Here is a 15,632-nt window from a genome sequence, read left to right on the forward strand (position 1 = left end):
CCAAGATTTAGAGACAATTTAACAATCTGGGCTTCAAGCCCCAAGTTTTACAATTTCTGAGCTCTCAGCTCACAAACACATATTTACCAAAGGGCAGAAATCCCCTAATAACATGGAGCACTTGCTCCCACCTAGCAGTGTCAAGCCTCCTAGAGGCACATTTCCAATACTTAAAAGAGCTGACCCGCTCTCAGTTTTCCAAGCCTATTAAAGGCAACACCAGGCTTTACACTAAATTGCCATCAAGGCACAACTTACACAAAATGAAACGGCGGTATCTTGTACCCAGCCTACTGGGCCTTAGTAGAAAAATAATAGGTTAAGTAAATGGCCCACAATGCAAAAATGAATGGAGGCGTGAATTTGCACTCCTAAATACACATTTTAAAATCTAAAAGGCACTAGGCCGAAGAAACAGGGGCTATTCCCAAACTATGGAGGTGACTCGTACACCAAATAAATTTAACACATTAAGGAAGAGTATAAAATTGGTTACAAAAATGTAATCACCTCAAATCAAAATGAAGGGGAGCTCGAGAGGGTAAAGCACTCTCTATCCCCAATTTACAGTTAAAGATATATGTTTTTACACAAACTGGAAGAAATTTACATGTTTATAGAGATAGGTTACATGGTAAAGGTTTCGGACCTTCCCTGCGGGTTAAACTGCTGAGCTAGCAAGAAATAAAGATGTTAAGCGGCCATTACCTTATTGAAGAACTGCTGCCTGAAGAAAGAGGTGCTTCCCGCCTCCTGCTACACGTCCATACACTAAGTTAGATGTTGATGAAGTGGCCGAGAGACAAGAAAATCAGCAGTTTTTATACCCTCGGGGAAGATTCGAGACCTTTCATGAATAATTAAGACACACCCACAGGCTTTTATTGGCTACAGTACACAGTTACACACAAAATCGAAGAAGACATACTGGATTGGTTGAAAATTAATTACAGAAATAATTGATTGGCTAACTTCAGAACTGGCGGAAAGAAAAGATTAATATTGCCAACCCACAAATGAAAGAACAAAATTTAGTAATAAGAAAACTTATGAGTACAAAATATCTTCAAGAAAATTCCCTCACTTCGCACCAGGGTGCATGATGATAGTTTTTTAGTAGAGACATCTATGAGTGAATGTCCAAACTTCTTGATAAATAGAAAACAAAAACAAGTCGAAATTCACACAGTGACATCTTCAGAGCAAAAGTTTAAGTAGGTCCAGTTTTAAGTTCAGTGTTTCTCCAGTAGAGGATTACTTTAAGGTAGAAAATTCGAATGTGCGGCATAGAGGTGTACCAACGGGTACAATTATTATTATTATTATTATTATTATTATTATTATTATTATTATTATTATTATTATTATTATTATTATTATTATTATTATTATTATTATTTCGAATGGGCCACCAGAGGACCATGTGCCAATTTCAATTCCTTCTTCTTTGTTCTTTCCTTTTCTTCCAGTACGCTTTCATCTGTTCACTATGTTTCTTCTTTCTGTCTTCAGACCACTTTGAACCAGTCTTTTTTACTTTCCTACCTTGGAATCCTTCTATTTTCAATACTTTTTCCTGAAAGCCTTCTCTATTATTTATTTCTTCTGTTGTTATATTGTTTTTTTTCTAAATCCTTTCTTACTTCATTGACCCAGCTTGTCGTTGATTTCTTACCCCACAAATATCTGAAAATCTTACTGGTTAATCTACTATCTTGCATTCGATATAAATGTCCAAAAAACATAAGTCTTCTTTTCCTCATTACATCTGATATATTTTCTATTTTTTTATATATTTCAGCATTACTTCATAATTTCCAACCTTCTGCTGTGTTTTGTGGGCCTAATATTTTCCTCATGATTCGCCTTTCTAGTATTTCTAGTTTATATAAATTATAGTTTAATGCCAGACATTCGCTTGCATATAGGCATTCTGGCTTCACTACTGTGTTGTAATGCCTTGTTTTACATTTTTGGATAGGCATCTTTTATTGTAGATATCTTTGGTGACACCATAAGCTCTCTCCATTTTATGTACCCTCTCCTCTACTGCAGATTTTTCTAAACCATTTTCTTGGATTATTTCCCCTAGATATTTGAATATTTTTACCCTCTCTATTTGGCCAATATCTGTTTTCAGAAATTTTGGTGCATCCCAAGTATTTGTTAAAAATTTTGTTTTTTCTGCAGAAATTCTTAAGCCAGTTCTGCTGGCGATTCTTTCCAAGACATTTACTTGGGTTATAGCAGATGTCACATTTTCAGAAAGTATTGCATAGTCATCTGCAAATGCAAGACAATTTATTTTGATCCTTTTGTTTCATCTTCCTAACCTTATCGGTGAAATGTTGAGTTCAATAAGTTTTTCGTTCCAAATTCCCACTATTTTCTCTAGGACATAATTAAAAAGTATTGGGGATAGTCTGTCGTCTTGTCGTACACCAGTTTTTATTTTGAAAGGCTGAGATATCTCTCCCAGAAATTTCACTTTAGAGACTGTGTCTGTAAGTGTTTCACGGATTAGATTTGCCAGTTTAGACTTTATGCCAAATTCTCAAATTATTTTATATATAGTTTCTCTGTCAACAGAATCAAAAGCCTTTTTGAAATCTACAAACATGACTACAATGTCCTTTGAATTAAGTAACCTGTGGCGAATTATTGACTTAAGATTAAATATTTGTTCTGAGCATGATCTTCCTTTCCTGAAACCACCTTGATATTCACCTGAATGATTGTCTAGTGTTGTTTCTACTCTGTTTAATAAAATCTTGGAAAATATTTTATATGCCACTGCTAATAAAGATATTCCTCTGTAGTTATTAACGTCCTGTTTATTACCTTTTTTGTGGAGTGGATGTATCAAGGCTACTTTCCATTCCTCAGGTATTTTTCCAGATTTCTTCAAAGAGTAATTGTAGCTCATTTGCTATATTTAGCAAGGACCACTTTAAAAGTTCCACTGTAATAGAATCTTCTCCGCTAGCTTTGTTGTTTTTGAGGGTTTTAATTACTTCTTCAATTTCTTTTATAGTTGGTGGTATGTCTTCTTCCAAATTTCCATCAATATCTTGAAATTCTAATTTATGACTTGGTTCAGGACAGTTCAAAAGTTGATCAAAATATCTTGCTAATATCTCACAATTTTCAGTATTGCTTAGTCCAATTCTGCCGTTTTCATCCTTGAAACTAACATTTGTAGTTTGGTACCCCTTTAATTCATTCTTAAAAGTCACGGGTGTTATTTTTTATAAAGTTTTTGTCCATTTCTATAAGTTTCTCCTTTTGAAAGGCTTGTTTAGTACTTCTGATTATCCTTGCTGTTTCCTTCCTTTGTTGTTTAAGCTGATCAAAATCTTCAATTTTCTTTGAGCATTTCCATTTTTTCCATGTTTTAGCCCTCTCTGCTAAAGCTTCTTCACATATTTCATTCCACCATATTTTCCTTTTATTTTTTATTGGCCCAAATGTTTTCTGTGCTGCATAATTAATTGCTTTGGATATTTCTTGCCAGTTGCCTTGTTTAGCCACTTTAATTTTGTCTTGGTAGTTTTTAATTGATTCTTTTGTTATAGTAAGTTGTTTACATTATATTTTATTAACCTCTGTGGCTTTCTTTGTTCTTTATTAGGTAGGAGTTTGGCTTTAATTTTAGAGAGATAATGGTCAGAATCAAATTCACCATTCCTTACTACTTTCACATTCATAATTTCTTTTGTACTTTTTTTTTGAAACAGCCACATGATCTAACTGAAATTCTCCTAACATTGGGTTTGGAGATATCCATGTTTTAGCTTTTCTGGGGAGTTTTCTAAAGAAGGTTGACATTAGTTTCAGGTGATAGCTTTGACACAAACTGATTAGCCTAATACCATTTGTATTTGTTCTTCTGTGGGCTGGGTAATGTCCTACTACATTTCTAAATTTCTTTTCTCTACCTATTTGTGCATTGAAGTCACCTAATAGTAATATGGTGTTCATTTTTGGAATTTTGGATATTTCATTTTCCAAACGAACCCAGAATTCCTCTGTTTTTTGAGGGTTTTTCCTATTGTCTTTATTATTATTATTATTATTATTATTATTATTATTATTATTATTATTATTATTATTATTATTATTATTATTATTATTATTATTATTTGAGGGGTATGGAGGAAATGCCTACTCCCAGTCCTGAACAACTAGGATGAATCACCTTCCCAGATCACATCTGGGATTGTAACTCCTGACCATGGTCAGAACATTGATCAATGATCAGACAATCAACTTATCATGGAGAGTCTTCTAATGAAAGAATCCACCGGCTTGGACATCCAACATTCTAGACCCGAGCAAAGGCACCATTCGGATACGGTGGGGTGTCATATAGAAGATCATGGCGAGTCGGAGTGCCTGAAAGCCCTACAGACGAACCACGATACAGACACTGACTTAAATACAGTAAACCAGGAAAATTCTCTTTCTTTGCAACATTAAACATCAATTCATTAATGAAAATTGGGAAGTTGAAACACTTAACTGATGTCATGGATCAACACAGGATTCTAATCACAGCCCTACAAGAACTTCAGAACACAAATCAGGACCCATTTGAATCTGGGGGATATCGTCTTTACAAAGGACCTCCAGGAAAGAGAGTAATGAAAAATGTTCCCCAATTTGGAATGGGATTCCTGGTTCATACTAACATATTAGATTCAGTGGAGGACTTCTCATCAAACTCATCAAGAACTGCAACCTTAACAATTAGAGTAGAGAACAAAATATATACACTGATTAATGTCCATGCGCCAACAAATGAAAAAAACAGGACAAATAAAGAGGAAACTGAAATGTTTTGGGAGGAGCTTGACCAACTGATTTCAAATATCCCTGACAACCATGTTAAAATTATGCTTGGAGACTTCAACGCGAAAATTGGACACGAGAGAAAATATCGTACAGTGGTAGGTAAATGGCCAGCACACAAATTGACAAATAGAAATGGTCAAAGATTAATTGAGCTTTGCACAGACCATGGGCTTATTCTTGAAACCACAAGATTTAAGAGAAAACCACACAAATTTATGACCTGGAAATGCCCTAATGTTAAACTGGGTGAGTTTTGGATAGATCACGTAGCAATGGATAAAAAATACCATAGAGAAATTTATAATGTCAAAGTCCTTCATGGGGTGGACATCGATTCTGATCATTATATTTCAAAGATTAAAATCAAGTTAACCCCAAGAAAACATCACAAACCATCTAAATTAACTAGAAGGAGGAAATATGACCCCAGCTACTTAATAAATAATGCTGTGTATACAGAGAGATCCAAAACACCTCTAAGCGACAAACTGGAAACGATTATTGATAAACTAAAAAATATTGCCGAAGAAATTGCTCCTACGAACAGGAGAAAAAAACATGCCTGGTGGAATGAGGAATGTGATATGGCAATACAGAAAAGACACAAAGCATGGTAAATGACCAACAAAAGAAAACGGCACAATCTCGAGATGAACTAACTACTGCTAGAAGACAAACGGCCAAAGAAATTAGAAGAATCAAAAGAGACCATCAAAAAGAAAACCTAGCTAACATAGATGAATCATTCAAACAACATAAGACACGAGACTATTACAGGACATTTAAACAATATCAATCAGGGTATACTCCACCTACACTCATGATGAGAAATAAGCAAGGACAACTAGCACACAATAATCAGGAGAATACCAAAATTCTAGCTGATTACTTCAAAGAATTACAAAATGCTGAAAACCCAAAAGAATACCTAGAATTTTCACCTAATCCAAAAAATAAAACATGCTTAGACAAGGTTATTCCACCAGAGGGTATTTCAAGCGATTAATTGGCTCAAGAATTATAAAGCTGCAGGAGAAAATCAAGTGGTTGCAGAGCTGTGGAAGAATGCAAATAACCAAACACTTCAAAACCTACACAAACACATCATAGACATATGGAACTCTGAAAAACTGCCTGCAGAATGGAATACGGCTATAATTCATCCAATACACAAAAAGGGGGATAGACTGGATCCAAATAATTACCGAGGGATCTCTCTACTTGATATCACATATAAGATCCTGTCTAGAATTATTCTCACGAGAATTCAAGAACAGCTCGACCAAGAACTTGGAGAGTATCAGGGGGGATTTCTACCTGGAAGAAGTTGTCCTGACCAAATCATTAGTCTTAAGTGGATTATGAACCATCAAAGAATGAGAAACAAAAAGCTAGTTATCACTTTTGTTGACTTCAAGAAAGCATACGACAGTATTCATCGTGAGTCATTACTTAAAATCCTTAAAGAATTTGGGTTACACCAGAAACTCATTAATCTCATTGGTATTACCCTCAAGAACACTACAGCAAAAGTTAAATTCCGAGGAGAATTGTCTGAATCATTTGAAATCTAGACTGGACTTTGACAGGGGGATGGTCTCTCACCAATACTGTTAACTGTGAATTGGAGAAAGTCATGTGAGAATGGTCTAAGAAATGTCAGCCAAACATCAAGATTGGCAAATATATCAAAGTCAATTGTCTAGCATTTGCAGATAACCTTGCGCTACTTGCAAGTAGTGTGGAAGAGGCTAAACTCCAAATTGAAGAATTAGAACAAATTGCAGCAAAAATTGGATTACAAATCTCCTTTGAAAAGACGGAAATGATGCCATCCTTCAAAGTGTAAACATTATCTATCACACTGACTAATAACAAACAAATTAAGGTTGTTAATAAATTTAAATATCTTGGAGAGATTATAACTTGGAACTTAAAAGAGAACATATCAGTTGAAAATAGAATTACCAAATTAAAACAAGCACAACACATTACTTGGCCAACCTACAAGAAGAAATCTCTCTCGATAAATGCAAAATTTAAACACTACAACTCCGTTATTAAGCCTGAAGCAACCTATGCTAGTGAAACCTTATTCAATTTGAATACGAAATCAACTACAGATAAATTACAGAAAATAGATAGACGAATCATTAGAACAATTCTGAACAAAAAACACCAAGTAGATGGACAATGGAGATTACTACCCAATGAAATTGTATACCAGGAGACCGAGTCTATAATAGATACAATGTGGATAAGAAGAGTTGCTTTTTTCTGTCACATATCACGACTACCAGAGACTAGGATACTCAAACATTTATTCAACTACTTTTGGAAAAGTAAAACTAAAAATCACTGGTTCAGAGAAGTCCAAGAAGATTTAAATGAATTAGGCTTGACAATTCAACAAATTGAAAACAGAGAAGAGAAGAGGATCCTGAGAAATAACGACGTGAGACTTAAACTGAAGACCTATACACGCAAACAGTACAACATAATTGACAAAGAACGGGCAGCCAGGTCAGAGAGAATGAAACATTTCTGGGAACAAAAGAAAAATCAACCAAATTGGTAACCAATATTCATAAGACTTGACGGTATATAGATTGATTTCAGTGCTCTAATGTAGGAGTAAATAAAATTACAAATTAAAAATTATTATTATTATTATTATTATTATTATTATTATTATTATTATTATTATTATTATTATTATTATTATTATTATTATTATTATTATTATTATTATTTGTAAATTGTAAATAGACATACTATTTATTGGTTAGCTGTTTAATTTTAATTTGTTTTATTTTATTTTTATTTTTCCAGTCTCTCATTGTATCACTAATAACGTAATATTACTACTAAACTACCCTTTATTGTGTATTACCTACATTGAATAACAGTGGCGGCTCGTGGCTGTAAAGTATGGTGAAGAGCTATTACCCGTTCGGTTTCGAGCGACAGATTTAGGAACTCTTTCTTTCTTTCTTAATCTGCTTACCCTCCAGGGTTCGTTTTTCTCTCGGACTCAGCGAGGGATTCCACCTCTACCGCCTCAAGGACAGTGTCCTGGAGCTTCAGACTCTGGGTCGGGGGATACCACTGGGGAGGATCACCAGTACCTCGCCCAGGCGGCCTCACCTGCTATGCTGAACAGGGGCCTTGGTGGGGAATGGGAAGATTGGAAGGGATAGACAACGAAGAGGGAAGGAAGCGGCCGTGGCCTTAAGTTAGGTACCATTCCGGCATTTGCCTGGAGGAGAAGTGGGAAACTACGGAAAACCACTTCCAGGATGGCTGAGGTGGGAATCGAGCCCACCTCTACTTAGTTGATCTCCCGAGGCTGAGTGGACCGTGTTCCAGCCCTCGTACCACTTTTCAAATTTTGTGGCAGAGCCGGGAATCGAACCTGGGCCTCCGGGGTGGCAGCTAATCACACTAACCACTACCCCACAGAGGAGGACAAGATTTAGGAACTATGTGTTGTTTTTGGTTGTTTTGTACTCGTACCTGTGACCGGCGGAGGGTCCAGCACGTGACCACGATTTATTGAATTTAATGTTTGGTCATAACCACGAAAAGCTAGTTCTTGCTTACTTAAATAGAGCACTGCATCAATTACCAACTGAAGGAAAAGCCTTTTTAAATGTACATTTTCACTGAACTGTACAATTACAATATACAGTCTGGCATTTTCCTTCAGGTCATCAGAGATCGTATTTTGGTTTGTTTCTAATGTCTTGAAATCTAGCTGCCGTATTTTATGTTCTGCAGAGTCTGAGTGATTATATAAAGAACGTGTTATGTTCAAAAGGGCTGAAAATCCTTCTTTATTCCAAACGTTATTTTTATTGATAAAAGGCAAGCAGGCCCAATAAAACAACTTCTGTAGAGCTGGAGAGGAGCACAACCATGGAAATTCCTTAAACCACGATCGTTTGAAACTAAGATTGTAAGATTTACCAGAATGTTTCAATTCTTTTGTAGCACAAATTTGCAGTGATTCAGTAGGGCGATCAAAACGTAGAACTTCATTCTGATCTTCGTTTCTCCAACGTGAAAATGGTGTTTCTAATAAAATACACATTATGTCATAAACAGGATACATGTTTAAATAAAACAGCATAACACTACGAATGAACCACGATGTGTAAGTACTCGTACTTCACACAGGATGACGCAGCGTAGACAAAACATTCCGATCTTCCCGCAACTTCACTTGTACATTTCGCACTGAGTTGAGTACGCGGGTGACGTCACGGTTGTCATGGCAACCGCCAAGGCCAAGCAGCACATGGGAGGCGAAGCTAGCTGCTGAATCTCTCGTCTTCACTCAAGCTCACGCGCCGTACTGTGGGTGGCCAACAGCTGGCGCCTTTGTGAGTTTCCCTGTTTCTCATCAAGTAATGCGAACTTTTGGTGCTCCAAACGCTATACAAAGAACATTTTCTTTCCGTAAAACCAACAAATGTCATAAGAAAAGTAACTTTAAAAAAAAATCATTCTGGTAAAAATAAATGGTGAAGTGGCACCCAACTTTAATTACCACTATGGTGATATTTATATATTATAGTCTTTAAATTGTGCATTTAACATGAGATTGTTATACTTGAAATAATTTATTTTTACTGTGATACTTTTATGTGGCACGAAGATGCACAAGGACTTTTTACTTCAACAATCATTGAGAATGTGTATGTAGTAGTGCTTATGCAAACATGGGTGTTTCTTATGACCACCACACACTGGAGGAGGAAGAGTAAGATGTAATCAATACTGTGGAGCTAAGTCCTGGAATAAGCACAAGATGGTTAGGCCTGCAAAGGAATGTGCCACACATGACAATCTGGAGACTGCTATGAGAACACCTCCAGTATCAGTATCTTCTACAGCATTTACAAACCTTGTCTCCTCCAGATTATGTTACAAGAGTAACCTTCTACTGGTGGTTAATGGAACAGTGCTGCTTGATGCCCAACTTTACAGCTGTTATGTTGTTTGTGGATGAGGTCACATTCACAAGGGATGGAGTCCAGAATTTCCATAACCAGCATGTGTGGGTGTACACAAATCCCCTTGCAACATTCCAGTTGTCAATATAGGTCCTCCATTAACAGCTGGTTAGGAATTGTTGATGATTGCTCGTTGGGATCTTACGTTCTTCTGGACAGGCTTACTGGACATGCACAGATTTCATGCAAACTTCATTGCCTGATTAATTGGAAGACTTGTCACTAGCACCCCATCAGCAGCTGTACGTTATTTATGATAGTGCTCCCACACATTTCAGTCCCTAACCACAGCGCGTTTACATGCGCAGCAATTCCGTTCAGTATGTGAATGAGATAGTAGTTGAACCATATGGAGAGTATGAAACAGACTCCCTACATCAAGCAGGGAGAGCAGCAAGATTGTTCACTATCACCAGTCCTTTTTAATGCATGCATCCAGAAATACCATTCATGAAGTTGAAGACAATATTCCACTAACCATAGATGTCAAGATCCAAGAAGAGTGAATGAATGATTACACTCCGTTTCGCTGATGACGTCACAGTTCTGATGCCAAGATCCTAACTGAGATTGATCCATCTTTTGCACATAGAACATGGACATTAATCAATCAAAAACCAAAATTCCTCTCTGCAGCCACCACCCTGCAGAGTGCCATTGTATTTTAAGGGATGAATGCCTGGAAATTGTACGGTACTGAAGTTTACATGTTTCAGCAGTAAAGTAACAGCTGATGGCAAATTAAACAAGAAATAGGCAGTTGTAGGTATCAGCAAAACCTAAACAGCCTTTAACAAGAAAAGGAGTATTTTCACATCCAAGAATATCAATATGCTGTAGTGTTTCAATGTCTTCAACAATGTTAGAAAGTGTACGGTCATCCCCGTTTTGATGATTCACAAGCCAATATATTTTACATCTTTTTATATTGAAATTCATTTTGGATTGAATATGATTCCTAGCTGAAAGTATCTACCCATAGGAAATAAATGACTACCAGCAATGTTGTTGAAGGCCAACATTTTCAAATCTACCGTATTTTTATAGTCTCCATAATTATTCTCGTGATTTGTACTTGTCAGGTTAATGGCTGAGTGAATGTAAGTTATTTTCTTTCCTGGCCTTTTTCAGACTATTTGAGGTCAGCTCTGTACATAGATTAAACTGTGTTTAATGACTGGATTCCTTTCATATGAATGGTTTTAAGACCTATTGGAACTAAGATCAGCTGGGATACAAAATACCTATAAACCACGTATAATTTCACTGCCACAGGAAATCAAGTCTATCAATCCATCAATCATCATCAGTCACCACTGATTTACATTTACCTGGTCTTTCCTTAAAAGATATCAAAGAAGTTGGAAATTTAGCGAACATCTGCCATGGCAAATTATTCCACTCCCCAATTTCTCTTCCTAGAAATGAATATTTGCCCCAATTTTTGCTCTTGAATTCCAACTTTACCTTCACGTTGTGAGGTTTCCAATTTTTAAAAATTCCACTCAAGTTTATTGGTCTACTAATGTCATTCCACGCCATCTCTCCTCTGACAGCTTGGAACATAGCACGTAGTCAAGCATTTCATCTCCTGTCTCCCAAGTATTCCCAGCCCAGAGATTGTAAGATTTCATCAGAAATCACCTGAAACAAATCGTGCTGCTGTTCTTTTGGATCTCTTACAATAAACAAATCGCCCTTGTGAAGGTCCCATACACTGGAACAATTCTCTATTTGGAGGTCTCACTAGTGACTAATATGCCCTCTCCTTCACATCCATACTACAACACCTAAATACCCTCATAACCAAACCATGTCAACTCAGTCTAGAACCTCAGTTTTCTGAAAATTATTTATATATTCTTAATGTTTATGTTACCTTCAGTTTGCATACTAGATGTGTACTATTCCTCTGTACAAGCCTATGACTCATTTGAAACAATTGATTTAAACAAGAAAAATGTTTTAAATAAATAAATATGATTAACTGGATAAAAGCCACTTGTTTATTACTAAAACAAAGCAGAGCTTTTTGCCAAATTACATTGGCCTTCAGAGGGCCATATTTGTTTATTTTAATACAGTGAGCCACAAAATCTTACATTCATTAAGAAAAAAAGTTCCTTCATGTATAGCAGAGATGTTGATATACCTGTAGAGACTATTCTTTTTACTATTTTGGTGGTCTGACACAAGAACACCACTTTCATCCCCAAAGGTATAATGAGAAACCTGGCTGCAGCATAATAAACCAAAAATATTGCTTGCTTCTTGTGAAATAGCATTGCCTTTTGTAGCTTGTGTTCTGATATATTTATGTGTCTTATGGCAGGGCGTCATCTGAAATTTTGCAGTATGGAAGTTAGCGTGACGGAAGTGTAATCCTATCAACCTTGCAGGCTGTGAGGTAAGGTATGGATGGATGCCAGACAGTGTTAACTAGTAACCATGCAGACTATGTTTTATGGCTGGTGGTCATCTGAAATTAACAGTCATTGATGAACGACCATGACTAAGTGACATGTTTATGATCATTTCATTTCTGTGAAGGGAAAAGTGATTTCTTTTTCTTTTATTACATTCCTTTTCTGATGCAGGACATTTGTTTATTGATTATAAACCTATTAAAAAACTCTCATCCCACTTTTCAAAATGATTAACTCTTGTTAGGTCTGCTTAACCTCACTTGTACATCAAAGGTACCAGTATTATCTTTTATTCCATCAAAAATTGAAATAATAAATTCCAGTTTTTATGTCAATACTACTTTTTAATTTTAGCATTCGAGTAAACTGTGAAGTACTGCTAGTCAAAACTAATTGTTTCACTAGGAAAATCACAAAGCACATTAAGACAGTGAATAAAAGATTTTACGTAAATAACAGTTTAAACCAGGAATATAGAAGGTCTTATATTGAGCTACAGTAGGTTGAAACTAATGTCAGAGATGTTGGGTTTTAATTTAAAGTAGACTTAAACTAGTTTAAAATTAACCCAAGTTTAAACTTGCATGGAAAGAATGATTCTTAACATTTTATCCAAGGGACAAGCAGCTTAAAGCTAATCTTCTCCTTCCTAGCGTTTTTTCTGCAACAGTGCAGGGTCCAGTACTTTGCAAGCCGTTCTCCACTTGGTCTTGTTAAGGGCATCATCAGATTGGACACACAGAATCTTATGTCTTCCTTCAGATGATCTCACGACCCTTTGTTGGGATGGCCAAGTGATCGATTTTCTCCTGGGTTGTTCTGGTCAGCTATTTTAGTGACATATCCATACCATCTGAGGTGAGCTTCTTGTATCTTGTCCGAAATTGGTGCAACTTCCATCCGTTGCCTAATATGATCATTTCTAATGTGGTCGAGTTTCATATGTGTAAGTTGTAACAACCAATGGATCATTTTCATTTCCATTCCATGGAGGGCTTGTCCATGTCTTATTATTTCTGGCCAGCATTTTGAACCATAGAGTTCAAGACATCTAACGATGGATTTATACACTTTCGCCTTGAGATAATCGGGTATTTTCTTATTGCAGAGAACTCCCTGACTTGTTGCCATTTCAACCATGCTCAGTTTACTCATGCTTGAACATCAAGAAGCGTTACACCATTCAAGGAACCGAGGCATTTAAATTGGGTGGTTTTAATGAGATCTTGACCATTGACCTTCATGGAGCTATCCGTTTGTGGGGTCACCCTCAAGATAGTCAGTTTTGTTAATGTTGAGCCACAGACTGTTTGCATTCGTGCAATCATTCCAGCTCTGTATACTTTCATCTGAGCTCTGAGAGGATTTATCAGCAAGAACCATGTCATCAGCATATAAGATTTTCCGTGGATGAGGTGTTTGGATGTTTGATGTAACAGTGAAGAATAAAAATGTTTTACAACTGGCAGGATGTTTCTTCTTCGGATTCTCTGAGGCATCAAAATTTAAGGTGCAGATGTTCTGGATCCAGTGCTTTGCTTGTTCTTGATATTGTCAATTGCCAGTACTGCAAATCTGCTCACAGTGAACCTTGTAGTACTAATGCTGTATTATAAGCATAATTATATGAATGTGTAGAATATCTTGTCATGTATCAATATTGAAAATCAACCATTTTGGCTTTTACACACTTTGTAAATATTTCAATCAAGGCAGGGACATGAATTTTATTGCAATAATTCCCTAATTTTATTGCTTTCAGCTTTAAAACTTGAGAACAGATGGTCTTGTATTGTAAGAGTTGGTCAACCACTGCATGTTTTTACTCTTGATGCAATGTTCAAAGTAATTGTTTTATTCAACAAATGAAATATTACTGTCATGATTATTTTATTTTGAAAATTATTCTGGGAATTTTGTAATTCCAGAGTATTGAAATTGTATGTTTCATTTACATATCTTCCTACAACACTTGCAGGCTGCCACAAGGACAAAGAGTGCCTTAACCAATGAATATTATTTCACAAAAGTTCTTTAAAAAATGCTTATATGAAAACAGGGTAGGTTAAAAGTGGTTGTTATTGTCTATAGGTTTGGTTGAATGTTATGGGATTTGTAAACAGCCTTTAATATACTGTTACTGGCCCGCCAAAGTCTGGGTGATTCACATTTTCAACTTCTAAATCTTAATTAAAATTTCCTTTTAATATGACTTTTGCATGTTTTGTTTTAGTTTGGCCACAGTGGCAGTTTCAACTTTACCATTAAGCTCAGGGAGTCACATATTTATGCTGAAGTGTCGACTGCAAGTTTTTTGACACGTAGTTGTCAATCGAATATCACATGGTTAGATGAAGGATCGAGGATGTACTATAGTATTGAAGTCAGAAATGAGGTTCTTCCCGTCACCGTATATGATGAAGGTAAGGAGTTACATGGATAACAAATCACATGAAAGTTAAACACTGGATGGTAACTTCCTAAGTAAATTTTAAATAGGCAATTTCAGTAGTGGATTTGTAGTTATTATGACTAGGGTGTTCATAATGTGTGTTATTGCCGACAATTGGCAAGCTCTTCCCCTTACCACAGAATATTTGGGATAATGTATACAATGAGCAGCTTGAGCTCACTTAACAGTATGATGAGGATGATGAGGGCCCAAATCCTTACGACATGTTGTGTTATTATCTAGGTGTGTCTTCTTATAATTTAATCATGCTTCTAGTCTCTGCAATGGTACTGTTTTATTGGTCACTAGTTGTTGTACCTGTCATTGATGGGATGATGATGATGATGATACCTCGTATGGTCTCAGTTATAGTTTTCAGGCATTGAGATCTGACGCCATTTAGGCTTCCTATACATCAATTTTGTCATTCCCTTTTGCTGTACCAGATGACAGCATGAGCCAGATCTATGGCTGAGTTGCAATTAATTGTCAAGTAAATACCAAATGTATTGCCAAAGACCTTCTACCTGTCAACATTGCACATGGAATGTCGAATGGTCTTTTATCGCCCTTCAAAGATTTTACTACCTCTTCCGGATTTGACACCATGAACTTGGGGCTGATATGATTTGGTGATGGGGCTGATATGATTTGGTGATGTATCATACTCAGTTTTCCCAATGCCTGTAACTCACTGGCAAGGAGAACAAAAATGGATGATCACGACATGTGATGAGTAGAGACAAGAATTATAGGCACTAAAAACAGTTAAAATAGGCAGGCATATAGGCTCTTAAATTAGCTAAAATAGGCATTCAAATAGGCACTAACATGTAAAATAGGCAATAAAATAGGCATGAAAAAATTTCTTATAATTTAATA

At 36.2% G+C, this 15,632-nt stretch overlaps 1 protein-coding gene across 1 annotated transcript in view; it reads left to right on the forward strand.

Annotated features, from left to right (window-relative positions):
- Positions 1 to 15,632, forward strand: part of LOC136873786 (uncharacterized) — a 788,774-nt gene that overhangs the window by 442,063 nt on the left and 331,079 nt on the right. The window contains exon 12 of the mRNA XM_068227569.1: positions 14,532 to 14,721. Coding sequence (XP_068083670.1) covers positions 14,532 to 14,721 — 190 coding nt within the window. The remainder of the gene's footprint in view (positions 1 to 14,531; positions 14,722 to 15,632) is intronic.

The sequence above is a fragment of the Anabrus simplex genome, chromosome 5, assembly GCF_040414725.1.
Source record: "Anabrus simplex isolate iqAnaSimp1 chromosome 5, ASM4041472v1, whole genome shotgun sequence".
NCBI classification, from domain to species: Eukaryota; Metazoa; Arthropoda; class Insecta; order Orthoptera; family Tettigoniidae; genus Anabrus; species Anabrus simplex.